Source organism: Rhea pennata, chromosome 6 (genome assembly GCF_028389875.1).
Source record: "Rhea pennata isolate bPtePen1 chromosome 6, bPtePen1.pri, whole genome shotgun sequence".
In the NCBI taxonomy this organism is placed as follows: Eukaryota; Metazoa; Chordata; class Aves; order Rheiformes; family Rheidae; genus Rhea; species Rhea pennata.
In genome coordinates this window covers 3,042,009-3,056,668 of record NC_084668.1, presented here as the reverse complement: position 1 = coordinate 3,056,668, position 14,660 = coordinate 3,042,009, and the positions used below count along the sequence as shown (strand labels likewise).

At 39.7% G+C, this 14,660-nt stretch overlaps 1 protein-coding gene across 11 annotated transcripts in view; it reads left to right on the top strand.

Annotated features, from left to right (window-relative positions):
• Positions 1-14,660, top strand: part of MBD5 (methyl-CpG binding domain protein 5) — a 138,588-nt gene that overhangs the window by 85,057 nt on the left and 38,871 nt on the right. For 8 of the 11 annotated variants that reach the window (XM_062579437.1, XM_062579436.1, XM_062579434.1 and 5 more), the window contains 3 exons: positions 6,573-7,254; positions 11,767-11,869; positions 12,716-12,896. In XM_062579437.1, the coding sequence (XP_062435421.1) occupies positions 7,142-7,254; positions 11,767-11,869; positions 12,716-12,896 (397 nt within the window). In that variant the 5' untranslated portion in view covers positions 6,573-7,141. The remainder of the gene's footprint in view (positions 1-6,572; positions 7,255-11,766; positions 11,870-12,715; positions 12,897-14,660) is intronic. The other 3 variants (XM_062579433.1, XM_062579430.1, XM_062579429.1) reach the window with 3 other exon arrangements.

The window sequence follows — 14,660 nt, the reverse complement described above, 5'->3', positions numbered from 1 at the left end:
CAAAATGGATATTTCTTCACTTCTTCTTATTAGCGTGTAGGCTAGTGACATTTTATTTCATAACATTGCCTAAAAAAGGCTTACTGATAATGGTGACATGAAATGCTGCTCTGCAGAATAACTTGGCTATTTTAAATTGCTTGTGTTTGTACCAAATATTAGTTTCAATTTTAAAGGTAAAAAATGGCTTTGTTTTGGCAGTATGGAGTAAATATAAGCAGCGTAGGCCTGTCTCACATACACACAGTTTTGACCTTTTATTTCCCTTGCAAAGACAGGAATTTAATGTGGAATGCCTGAAAGAGCTTTATGACCCTGCTATATTCTCGTATGGACCCTATCAGGTGACGGTTATACTTAATAAGTTCTTCCAGAGTAGAGAGACCTGAGATTTAAAAGGACATCATTGCGTTTCCTGCCATCTCTTTTGATTGCCTGGTGACTCGGTATCTGTTTTTGTCAAAGCCCTGTTAGCGTTGCCGTGTACGTCTGTATGTGCCCGTGTGTATGTGCAGAGGAAATCACCAATTCCCTGAAGGAAATACTCTTTCCCTCTTTTTATTGTCATTGAAGACCTCAGTTTCCCCCATCTTTGGGAGTCACGCAGATAGATGTGTTAAAAGGGAATCACACTTTGAGAAAGTTTCAGATTTTGATTCTGTGCTTGCACTAAATAAAGGATGGGAAAAGAGTCGCTCTCCTTTCCAGTTCAGCCGTTGCTTTGGAGAACTGTAGTGATAGTTAGCTAAGTCTCTGAACCTGAGGACACATTGTAGCTCCTGGGACTGTACTTTTTATCTGTACTGTAGGTACTGGTAGGAGGGGTTACAATTTCTATTAGTTAACAGCATTCTGGTCCAGCGTAGCCTAGTAGAAGAGATTTGTATAGTACAGCCTTAATGGTCAGCCAACATCCCTAAAAATACAACCAACATCCCTGTTTTTCTGTCAGAATCTTTTCCCTAGCTATCACCTGTTTCCCTGTTGTAGGTTCCTAAATAGTGTGTCTGCAGGGACTGCGCCTATCATCTGGTCTGACAGTGTTAAAAAAACAAATGCTGCAGGACTGTGTCCATGCAGCTAAGAAATTCTGTCTGAGCTGGGGTGTATGCAGTGGGCTACTGGTAAAAGTCATTGTGGATATGGGGAGGGCTGGGTAAGGTGGCCTTAGGCTTTGAAAATGTTCACTGTTTATGAGTGAATTCATCCAAATGGCTCTCATTTTATAGAATGGTTAAATTGGTGTCTTCCAAGTTCAACACCATCAAAACCAGTTTAAGTGAGGACCACGTGAGTCTTGTTCCACTATCTAGCAGTGCTGTCACTTGTACAGTTCAAGATACTTTACTACCAGAGGTAGCTGGACTGTTATAAATTGCTTCTGCACTAAAAGCAAACTAAAATGTACCATTTTAATTAAATCATTCAATACAGATCAATTTTATGCAGTGTATTCTTAATAGTCCTTATTTATGAGTAAGATGAAGATGTCTTTCTCAAAACAAAAACCAGAGTATATCATATATACAGCTATGTTTTAGTCCTAGAATCCAATACAACCAAATATACTTTTGCTACGTTTGTTCATTTAATCACTCACGTAGAAATAACACTTCATAAATTGCTCAATACCAATCTAATTAGTGAACAGAAACGCTTCTTTTCAAAATGGAAGAGCATTCCCCAAAAGCGATGGAACAGTCACTTGTTTCTAATTAGATGATATAAGAGAATTCTAACTAATTGCTTTGATAGACTTAAAAAGATTAATAGTTAGCAAGTGATAACTAAATAAAAGCTCATTTTAACTCTGCATAGTTTGAAAATAATGCTCTTTAACAAGCTAAAAAGTTGTGTTAGTTCTAAAACCCTGAGACCATGATTTGATGGCAGTTCTGTTTCTGAATGTACGTGAACTAGTATCAGTAAAACAAAGAATTTTATTTTAACAGTAATTGGGGGGCTAGTTTTTAAATTGTCGTAACTATTTCTGTGATAGAAAGTAAAGCTTGGAAATGAGTTTGATATTTGAATTTATAAGCAATATGTTTTGTGGATGGTCTAAATGTTTGCAAAACTTTTTACCCAAAATCTGTGGTCATCCCCTCAGCAGGTGCTGAGTTTTGTACATCAGAGAAGCTCTCTTTTGTCAAGTCCTCTAAGCAGCTTTTGTCTGTAATGCATAGAAAATTGCTAAAACACTTAAAAGTTCATTCTTAAAAAGTTACAGAGCATATTTTCCATATTGGAATGTCAAAAAAAAAAAAAAGAAAGAAAGACTTACTGAGCTTGCATCCACCTATTAATGAAATAAATGTTACACTGATATCATTGTGATAGATGTAAGTCCAGACGTGGATTCATCTGTCACAGGATAGATATGAATCCAAACTATTATTATCTAATTTAAGATTTTTTTAACTTTATACCAAGTTTTCTGTTTCACCACTTAACTAAAAATTGATAAAGAAAGCATTAACAGCCAAGCATTCAAAGAGGCTTTGAAAGTGGAGCATTTTTAGAAGTGAGACAGCTGCATTAAAAATTGAAAACATATTTTCAGCATATGAAAACTGGGGAGAAAATTTTCATAGGAGGAAGGTTATTTGTGGGGGAAGTAGAGGGAAAACAGTTCAGTGCAGTTTTATATATTTCTCTCATGAAATATTTTTAAATGTATTATAATGAAAGTGGAGTGCAAAACAAATCTAAAAGGCATGTCTTGGCACACAGAAAAAAAGGAGTAATTGATTTGGATGTGGAAAGTTGTGTTACTTGTGGTGAGATAACATGAGCTGTCTGGCGTTATTATGAGATTACAGAGAAGAGGTATTTATTACATGGCTTGATGAAAATCAGGCCTTTTGGATAGAAGCCAGCGTGCAAAACACTTTGGATCCGGTCCAAAATCCAAATACTTTCTTAACCAATAAAAATACTTTGGTTAGATTACTTTGATGGAGAAGAGGAGAAGGGTGCATCGGAAGAGACGGTGCTTTCTGCAGTGGAGTTGGGAGAGTCTGGGCTGGTAGGAAATGTGACGGTCTGAGCGCTCAAGCGGATGCTCCGTATGGCAGGGCGTTCGCAGTCGCCTTGATCCCTGCTGGGTTTTAAGTGTCCTTTTTCAGCCGCAGGAGGGTTGCTCGAACCTAGTAGCATAGCGCCAGTGTCCTCTGCCGTTGTCTCCCTAGAAGTTGCAGCTCCTTGTCCAGGCTGGCCCACGTCACCGTTTAAAACGTATCGTGCAACCAGCCCATGCCAGTGGTAGGGAGAAGAGCCAGGCTCAAGCAGCGTTAAGGGGCTCCCCTCGTGTTTTCCCCTGCGACCTCCCCTAGCCCCGGTTTCGTGGAGGGGCTCCTTTGCGGAGGCAGAAGCCGGAGGGATTCACTCCCGTTGGAAGGGATCTCCGCTACGCTTAACTTTCCGTGGTGTCGTGCAGTGGAATAAAGTAATGGATAGCAACTCTGTGCGGGTTTTAGTGAAAGATTTTGTGGCGACCTCTTATTTTTGTCATTTGTGCCTAATAGATATATGCGATGGTTACAGTAAGCCGTTTTTGATTATTTTATTGCCGGTTATTTGTGGAAATCCACACTGAACTCTTGCTGAGGTTTACTGAACTGATCTCGCTTCCATAAGCCTTTTCATATAAACACATAAAAAAGTGACTAGTTACACACTGATGAGCTATGTGCGTCTAAGAAGCTTCCAGGGAGCCTCAGCCTTTTTTTTTCTCCTGTAGTTCATTGCGTACAGGCACGCTGGCATGTCCTCACAGAGCCCAACTTGCACAAGTGCAGTAAATTAGAAGATAAAAGGTCCAGCTCCGTTAACGGGAGGGAAGGAATAGCGTTGCTGTTTTCTGCTTAGGGTGTGTGTGGTGTTTGAAGTACTTTTGTACCTTGGGAAAAAAATGGATAATCATATGTGCGCTGTGATTTTTACATCGCTGAAATCCTTGTATTATTTTACGGTTCTTCAGTCTCTAGTAGCTCGCAAGAAAAAGTCATATAAATAATAAATTTTGCCAAAAAGCATATGACTGAAGCAGCCATTTTATTCCAACTCACTGTACCAAGTAAAATACCTTTAAATATTTGCCGCAGAAGAGGCAGTTACGTGAATTCTTTTACTTCCTGCCATGCTATTTCAAGATATATGCAGCACAGAAAGATGGTTTATCTGATTAGATGATAAGCATTATGGCAGTGATAGATTGCAACATTAGCTGATAAACGGCATTGTAGAACCAGTAAAAATATAAGATTGCTTAAAAGTGTCTCTTGCTGCTTGTGCAAAAAGAAAAAAATTAATGGCTATTATTTCCTCGTAATGGACCCAGTGTAATTGCCCTAAGTAGCAGCAAGTTAGTCTGGGTCAAGATGTGAGCCTTCTCTGTAGTGTCTGCTTCCAGTATTTCAGATGTGTATTTTCTGATTCTAATTTTACTGCATTACCAAATGTTAATTCTCATTAAAAATAATGGGGAGGTAATTTACTTATTTTAGTCTTACATGGAACCTGTAGTAAATATACCAGTGCACCTTTCTGCAATAATAATGAAAGTTAAAGGTAAATTCAGTCTTACGTTTGATGAAACGTTACCTGTTATCCTGCTAATTGGGATAAAACCAACCTAGCAACCAAGACAAAACTTGGTTAAACGAAAAGCCGCAGCTCCGGAGCCCAGGGCTCGAGCGTCTGGTACTCTTGCCAAGCGCTTTCCGAACCCCATCTCTGTTTACCAGATTCGGAGATTAAGGGCTATATTGGCTGTGTATGAAAGATGGCAAGGTGTTTCATGTGACGGTCCCTCTAATCTTCTTTAGCTTGTCCTTGTTCAGCTTGTCGGTGAGCAGGGTCCGCGGGCGGGCAGCGGGAGGCACGGCCGCGCGGAGCGCCGCGGGCGACGCGTGTGCACGGCCCTGCCGGCTCGAGGAGCGGGGAGGAGGCTGCAGAGGCAGGCCTCTCTTTGGAGAAGCCCCAGGTGATGCCCACAGAAAGCTCTTTTCTCTCTTACAAATTACCTTGATTTGGTAGGTGAAGCAGCAGATACGTCACCGATTATGCCTTGCGGCTTTAAACATGTATCCGGGCTGTAGGTCAAAAATTTCCTGTGCAAACCTCTAGCCATATATTTTCCCCGTCCTTCCCCCAGTTTTGGCCAGCCCACGGTTACACCGTGCTGGGGGGCTCCAGAGGACAGGGAAGCTGAAACAGATGCCTGCAAGCTGCGGGAGGCTGTTCGGGAGGCTGCCTTCCGGGCGGGCATCGCAGGGTCTGTTCTGTGCGGCTCTGCGCCGTGCCCGAGGGCGTTTGTCCAGCCTGCTTCTTTGCTGTCCTTATCACTCTGTAACGTGCTAGCTGGGGTTTTTTTCTCTTTATGTAACATTCTGAACTTTACATTTGTAAGTAGCACGTCCAAAGAGCATGTATCACAGAATAGTACTTAAAGGGATCTTTTCAAGGTCTGTATTTCTCTCTGGAGTCTTCCTTTAGTGGTCTTGAAGAGCTGCTGTTATTGTTACGTGTAAACCAAATGTGTTGTTGATACTGTTGTAGAAATATTCAAAATCCTCAGTCTTTTTATCTTAGAAAACTTTTTCTTATAAAAGTCAGCCAGGTCTGTAGCAACAGTTGCTGTATTTAAAAACGTGAGCAGTGGGAACGATAAGGCAGAATTGGCATACGTTTCCAAATAAACCTGTAGTAGAGTCTTTACTGCAACAGAGAGTCATCAGTGCCCTTTAATGTTAGAGTTTGGGGATTACTGTTTTATAGTTTTTATAACATACTTACTAGAATTGCATATTCAGTGTTTGTCTCACCTTAATAAAACTTCCAAGCTCAAGAGTTAATTCTTGTCTGGACTACTTACAAAACTTTATTTTGGGGGATAACAGTTCATATAATTCTGAACTTCTTCAAAGAAGACTTGCTCATTCAAGAATATCAGAGAAGTGTATTAGTTTTGACATTTAAGTTATTTTGTAGGCATTCTGACATCTATGCAGAAAAAACTGAAGGTTTTGATATTAAAGTTAGATTAAGAAATCCAGTGATGCTGGCTTTTTCCTTTTTATTGTACAACTTTAAAATTGGTTATTGTAATCTAGTGTAAATGCAAAATTTTCCATTCTTATGGATGTTGTCAACCCAAAGAGCAACTTCCTTCACATTAAATTTGTTTAGGTTTAAAAACAATTTATAAAGGGCATTAACTGAGCAAGTCATTCAGTGATAATTTTGAATAGAAGCATTTGTGAAACTATTCAGTTAAAAAAAAAGCGTCCCTAATTCACCCAAACTACACGTTAGCTATTTAATAACTACAGTTACAGATGTAGTTCAATTGCATCCGCATATAAATAGAATATGCTAGTGAGATTCTGTTTACCCTAAGCCTTATTTTACAGTTTTGTTGATGCTTAAAATTTTGATTCTATATACTCTGGATGTATATGATATCTTTATGTAAACGGATGCAGATGTGTACATATTCCTGAGTTACAGAACTGGGCTAAAAGACACAAGAAAATGGCTCATGTGTTTTCTATATCTGTATTTTTCAGACTGTTTTATTGGAGCTGGGGAGTCATGAAAGAATCTCAAGAAGAGAACTTGGATAATGAATGGAAGATAAAAAGAAAACAAAAAGAATGTGGCATATAAAGGGTATAATACCTGGAGGTATTAGATCTGACTCATATTTATAAAAATGAGACAAGCTTTCACAAAATACAAGTTATCTTAGACAGTCATCAAGCTTGGAGCCATGCTGTTGAACTAGAAATTCTCCTTTTCCCCATTCTCCTTTCTGACAGGTAACAAAGGATTGGTGAATTACCATTTTCCCAAGTTGGAAGCACTAATTTATATATATATAATCCACCCTTATGAATATATAAGGAGTTAAACATTGCATATTTAATGTGGATTATAATGGGAAACTGACTCATTAACAAAAATGGCCACTTTTAAGGACTTGGTTTCAAACTGAGATGGAGCCTCCCAATGCACTTTGTACAATTTGGGGAAAGGTGTACTGAATGGCCTTCTTTGGGAGGCCATGATGACATGTAGTAAAAGGATATCATCTTACTGTTGATATCTTTGAAGACTCATAAACAGAAACAGAAAAATGAATGGAGGAAAGGAGTGTGACGGAGGGGACACAGATGGAGGGCCACCAGCAGTGCAAGTTCCAGTTGGGTGGCAACGACGGGTGGACCAAAGTGGAGTGCTCTATATCAGGTAAGGTTACGTAAAGTGCTTACTGGTTTTGTTTTCATTGTAGTTTTGCCAGAACGTGCGGTAAATGAGTGACTCAAATAATCTTTTGTGCTCAAGAACTTCAAGGGCTTGTTCTTCGTCTGGAAGTGCTAGACCAGTTTTTCCACTGGTATTGGTGGAGCCCCTTTAAGGCAGTGGAGTTGCACCATTCACATGCCCACAACATGCGTTCGGTCGTTCCAAATCTAATATTGCTAAGTCTTGGAAAATTTGATACCCTTGCTATACATCTTGCTTTAGGCATGAATAGTTCTTTATTACTTATTATTATCATGTGGATTTTAAAGTTGAGCAGTAGCAGATTTAACCTCACTTAATATTTTTGTTATTCAAACCTTTTACAATGAAACTAAGCAGAGAATTAAGTTACACGTCGCAGCTGAGGTGAAGAGAAAGTCATGCTGTCTCCTCTTACTCCCAGACGTGTAAGCATTGCCTTTCCCTTGCACCAGCACTGGATTTTCACTAGACCCTTTGCCAGTCAAGTTCCACTCAGTGACCAGGCGTGAAAACAACTTTGGGCGGATCAGACAGAGTGGGACTTTCTTCTTCTGTCAGCAGCCAGTCTTCAGTTCAGTTCATGTGGTGTCGTGTAACTTTATTCTGCCATTCTGTTCTTCCTTAAGTCTTGTCTGGGTTTATGTTCCAGATCTACATTATACTTTTGCATTTTTCATACTTCCCTTTGGAAGGAAATTAAGTGGTGTAACTGTTCAGTAGCTCCAGAAATCATCAGTTTTCAAATGTTCTGTGGAGGTTCTGTGTTCAACATCACTGATGTTCTCCAGCAAGATTTACTTGTACAGATTTACCCACGTTTCTCATGTGGAAAAACAAGGACAGGAGCCTGGATTGTAACCTCTCACTGAAGTTTTAGGTGTTTTATTTGTTTATTTTTTAGCTTATTGGATTTTTTTTGGTTCATCCTGGAACAGTCGCAAATAAATTAATTGAAATTACTATTAAATGAGTATGTTTGGGCAGACTATAAATTAATGTTATTGGTTAAAAAATCAAAGTTGACTTTAACAAAATATAGATGTATCAGATTTACACCACATTAATATTAAATGATTACCAGTCTATTATTTGCTTAATCTTATCCCAGTATTCTGTGATTAAAATTGCCACTTCTTCACAACATTTTATATAGTACCAATGTAGAATTCTTTAATGAGTCAAAGCATACTCTAGTTTTACTCTGAACTGCCATAAAAAATCAAATACATTTCAGGATTTTTTATTACATTCTTAATTAGCAGAATCAAACCAAGTCCATGTCAGTGATAGGCATGTCAAAGATAAATCACTTTTCCCATGTATTTCTCATTATAGCTGTAATTTACTGGGCCTCTGCCTTAGTTAAAAATCAATGAGAAAGAAAGAGTTGAGTTTTTTTCTATCATCCCTATACCCAGGCAACAAGACTTATTTGGTATTTTTATACAGTTGGTTATCCTACTTAATTTTGAACTTCATTTAGTACAGCTGTGAGAAGCAGACCACTTAGCCTGTGCTGCTGCTTCAAGCGTGTTGCATGGGTGCTTATGAACTGGTACATGTTGGTATCATTGTGGCAGTTACTTCTTTATCTTGTTTTTATATACGTGATCTTTGTTCAGGCGGACTTTTGAAATATTTCTCTCCTGATTTGCCTGGTGCAGAGGGTTGTTTTTACTCTCAGTCAGTTCACCAGTTGCCTTTTCCGTCTTGGAGAAGCTCATGTTATTTCCACCCTCTCCCCGAGGTTTGCCCATGTGTTGCTTTTCCCTTTAGTCCATCAGTTCATTCTCCGGTTGCCTTCTGTAGTCCGTCCCAAGGAAGGGAAGGCTTCACAGTGCATTGGACATGTCCCGCGGCTCATACATGCTCACCGGGCCAAGGGCACCGTCAGGCCGGACGTGCTGCCGGGACGGGTGGAAGTTGGCCGGTGCAGCCTCCTGCTTGGCGTCAGCGCTGGCCGGGGTCAGCCCGAGTTGGGGCAAGCTGAGCCTTCGCCTTTCGCAGCTGGAGAGTCTCCCAGTGCTCGGGTAACCGGGTGCAGTGCTGCACTAGCTAACAGCTTCCCTGGAAGTATTCACGACTTTATTGAGAGAACGGAAGGTCAAGCAGTATTGACTCCAAAGCCATCTAAGAGAAAATTAGTGTGTGTATTAAGATTTGACGTGAATAAAGTGGAACGGATGATCCATGCTACATAAGGACTTATTTTGTTTGTGCTTTCGTGTAAAGCATACACATTTTCTCTCAGCTATCAACTCAACTATCAACTCTGGATTAAATTCATAAATTAATAAATTTTTATTGTCTGGTAACAGCACTGAGTCTCAGTGATTTTCATAGTAAAATTGTGCTGCAGTCTTAAAGCAGAATTCAGGAGCCTTTTCTTCAGGGTACTGTTTGTAATAACCACGAGCGGAAGAAACCGAGAAAAGCCCTTTGGGTAGCAGGAAAAGATTTCATAACTGTCAGCAGCCGATCCAAATACGTCTTTTAATCCGTTGTTTCTGTGGGGTGCCGAGGCACCTGGGTTCCTCGGCGACGGACAGCTGGCGGTGCCTCGTGACGGAAGCTGTGGATTGCCCTTTGCGGTAGAGAAGCGCGAGGAAATTGCACCCGCAAAGGAGACCCTCCGAGCACGCACGCACGCAGGTCCGGGGCGGGTTTAACCAGCGTGCCGAGGAGGCGATCCCCCCCCCCCCCGAGGTTCCCCGTGCCGCGCTGAATCGCGCCGCTCCGTGAGCCCCTTCGCAGAGAGCTGCCGGGAACTCGGCCGCCCTGGGCACCGGGGGAACCTGGCAAGCCAAGGGGCTGCTAACAAGCAAAGTTAAACAAGAGCTGGGTTCTTGCAGCCAGCGAGGCCTTTTACCAACACGGGTGATGTGGTGTCCTGCCTCCAGAGCGTCTCCCCAGAGATGCCATTTAGCAAGAGCTTGTGAAGCGTTGCAGAAAGGGTCCAGGGGGATTTTGCATGTGGGTGGGGTAGTACAGGGCAAATGGCAAACCGGACTGCTCCGATGGGAAGCTGAGTTGCATCTTCAGCTGCAGAGCTAGCCTGGGGTGAACAGTCCTTCACCTTGTGCTTGCTCCAGACAGGCTCTGAAATCCCGTCTGGTCAAAGTGACTGAGCAGCTCTGGGGTTCTGGAATAAAATGTGATTTTTTATTATTGTTTTTTGTTCATTTTATTCCCTCATCAAAGTGCTTCAGTTTAAGGCAGGAAGAGTTTGACTTTCTAGCCTACCTGTCACTTTTTCCTTCCTTACCTGTATTATGTGTTTTTAAATTGCTGTTTTTCAGAACTTTCTCTGTTAGGTATTTTCAACCTAAGTAATTCTCTCTAAAATGACTATTTCAGGCCAGGTTTGGCAAATAAATCAATTAAACTGTTAGCATAACTTTAAATGTCATTTGCAGATGTTGCTATATATATGACTTAGACTTTGTCACGCAGGATTAGTTGTTTATACATCTGATTTGAAATACGAAAGTTTGTCATAGTTTGCTATTTTGACTTCTGGCTTTTTTGTGATCCAAAATATTCCATTGTTTTTGTTAAAATCGGGGCTATTTGCAGCTGCCATTAGGAACCAGTTTTTTGGCCACTCCTCGTTAATTATTTTATGCTTTCACCAATAAACAGTTTAGATGGCCAAGTAATAAAGACCAATCTGGAAGCTGGAGACTTGTGACATGAGAATTTTTTTCATCTTATGAATTAGTGATTTTGCTGTAACAGAATTTCCAGTGTCCTATTTTTGGATATGGAGATAATGATTTTCTGGTGGGAGTTAGAGAAATCCATATGCGGTTTATCAGAAACTCACTGGACTGTCTTCCTGGTGTAATATTTCTCAGTTTCAGTGAGAGATTTGAAATTTTAGTTGAATAAAACCAAATTGTTTAAGCACCTGACAGGCAGAGCAGCAGCAGTTTATTACTGTACCTCATTTCCCATGTTGACTTTTCCTATTTCTTGAAACATGCTTTTGTGATATTTTCTTTTTAGATTAGATTCCCGTCCTAAAAAGTACCGATGAGTGTCCTGCCTGCCTGGAGCAGCAGCAGTGGGACGGAGGGGAGGGAGGTCCGTGGGCATTGCGCTGGCTGCCTCCCTCGTACACTCTAGAGGAGCAAGGATAAGGAAAAGTAATCTCAGTGTTGTCACGCAGCAGTTAAGGATTTCCAGCATGACTGTAATGTGAAGAATAAATACCCATAGTCTCGGTTACTTTCGTTTCTCCACGCTTGCCAGGTTTGTTTTTTGGGAGTCAGATCTTCCTTGAAGATGGGATTTTTTTGCTCTTTTTAAAGCATCATCTTAGGTCTTGACTAAAAGCAGGTAGTACTGTGAAACACAATATGAAATCCTAGCTGTGGTATTTTTCCCGTTCACTATGTGAGCTGTTAGAGCAGTAGGTAGAAGTTATTACCTATCGGATTGCTTTTATTTGTCATTTCTCTTCCTTTTCAGTCCCAGTGGGTCTTTATTATCCTGCTTGGAGCAGGTGAAGACGTACTTGCTGACTGATGGAACATGCAAGTGTGGCCTGGAGTGTCCTCTTGTTCTCCCCAAGGTAAAGAAAAGCCTACTTTTGTATCCCTAATTACCATCCTTATCCACTCTGTCAACTGATGCACTACGTTAGACCGTAATCTCTGTTCGCATCATGTATATAACATTTTTATAACATAAAATAAATCTTCCTTTCCTTCTCCCCTTCCCTCTACCAGTCTCTCCCCCTCTCCATTCATGGAGAAGGTCAGATTTCGTTCTTGCTGTGTTTGAACACTTTGCTGTCAAATTAGAAACCTTCCGTCAGCAATGTTATGTTAATATACGAAAATCAGAAAGAGAAGCCAACTTCAGTAGTGGCATCAGCAGGCATTGATATGTGGGATGCTTCCGCATAGGAACCTAGCAGCTGCTAGGATTAGACCAATAATTCATGTGTTTTGATAACGTGTTTTTAGAAGTAAACGTAAAAGGTACTCCACATACATAAATATTACAGAGATGTATTACTTCCAAAACTAAGCTGAATCACTATAACATACTAAAATACACAATTTTAGCATCTACATACAAATGGTAAACTTTCCTTCTTAATGATAACATGATCTCAATCACACACAACTCCTCTCTCCTCTCCTCTCCCCTTTGAACTCTTTAAACTGCGGGGTGTTAGTGTTCTCTATTAACAATGACAATTTACATGTCTCTGTTTACTTATTATATTCAATTTTTATTCACAATTTTGAAGCATTCCGTAAAAATATCTCCTGTGCAATGTAAGACCTGTCAGATAGATCTAAATAATAGAGGCAAATTTAATTTTATATAAGATTTCTGGTGCAGGTGTATTTGGTAAACTTGCTGTCTATATAATAAGTATTTTAAATGTCGGAATTTTTACTCACAGGTATTTAATTTTGATCCTGGAGCTGCTGTGAAGCAGAGAACTGCTGAGGATGTTAAAGCAGATGAAGATGTCACCAAACTATGCATACATAAAAGGAAAATTATTGCTGTGGCTACACTTCATAAAAGCATGGAAGCACCTCATCCTTCACTAGTTCTAACTAGTCCTGGTGGTGGAACAAGTAAGTAAAATCATGCAGAATCATCTAATTACCAAATTTCTAAAAAGTATAAAGTGCTATACAAACAAAAAAACCACAAAAGCTCTGTATCTATACTGCAATAGTAAACAGCTTCAGAAAAAAAAGAGTAATAAAGAGATGTAGATAGAAAATTGGTCTAAAAAGCAGATCATCCCAGACTAAGAGCATGATTTTCTTGGAAAAGATAGCAGATTGTTCTAAACAAAGGAAATACATTAGCTCTCATCTTTTGGAACTGTAGTAATATGTCTGATATTCTGTCACATGGGAAATTAGAGAAGCTGAGTAAAGTGATTATAAAGGGATTATAATATGGCTAAGAACCAGGCTAAGTGGGAAATTGTATTGCAAGGCAGAATATACAGCTAGAGGAAATCTCCACTGTAATTTCTCAAGGATTATTTTTTCAGACCAACCTGGATTAATATGTTAATTATTCATATCAACACAAAAATGAAGTGATTTATTGATGGATGGAGCTGACGGGTATTATCAAAACAAGAGAAGATCATAACGTTGAAAAAAATGGGCAGCCGCTGAGGACTGGAGGGCAAGAAAGCTGTAGCAACAAACCTATTAATTGTGAGGTTATTCACCTGGGAACTAATAACAAAAGCTATTACCTGTGAATTATCGAGCAAGAAGGCGACCTGGATATACTGGCTGATCAAAGATGCCTCTGAGCAGTACCAGATGACAGTATGGTGCACATCAGTGATTCTAAAGTAGAGAAGTACAAATGTCATCGTACACCAGCTTCCTGTGCTCTCGTCCTCGCTTGCAGTACTCAGGAAAGAGGCACTCAGGCTGGTGCAGCAGAGACTAGTAGAATAGCCCAAAAAGTGCAAAACTTACTTTATGAAAGTGATCTGAAAGTGTTTGGCTTGTTTAGCCTAGCAAAATGGTGGCTGAAAGGAGATATAATTGCTGTCAGTAACAACGTTAGGACAGTACCAGAAAATAAAGCTATTTTAAATAAAGGACAAAGCTTGTATTGAAAAAGGGGCTCAAAATCTGTGAAATTTGCGTAGAAATTTAAACTGAAAACTAAGTAGTTTTTAAGGATTGTAACAAAAGATTCTGAAGCAGCCTTCCTAATCTGAATAGTTAGGACAAAGGAGTGAAGTTACTTTTAAGACAAAGCTCAGTAAATCTAAGATTATATCCAATGACACCTGCATCTGCTCAGAAGTAGCCTTTGATAATCTGAAAGATCTTTTGCAACTCTATATTGCTAAAATAATAGCTGGCTATTAAGCTTTGTTTAAATTGGTTTTTAGGATGTAATTTATTTTTATACTGAAGAGTGCATTTTCCCAAATTGCTATGCATTTTCCATGTTAATTTTTTATTGTTCTTTATTAGTAGTTTTTAAATTAAATTTCTCTTTAAAAGGACTAGAAAATAAAAGAGGAAAGCCAGTTAAATAATAAAGACAAAATTCGTATTTTTTCAGTCTTAACCTTCTTTTGACAAGCGTTTTGTGCACTAGGTGAAAAAGACAATTTCCCAATGACGTGCCTTAATAAATGAAAGAATGTCTTTTCATTTGTGTACATTTACGTTTGACAGTTTGCTTAGGTCCAGCATTCAAGGTGAGGGCTCTTGTGCATATGTCATTTTGCAGCTCAGTTGAGATCTGTCCACTGAACGAGGCTCAGGTTATATTTTGGGAAAGGTATTATGTTTGTTTGTTTCTATCATGATGTAGCTGGTTGAGCAAATAGGATGAAGGCAGAATTG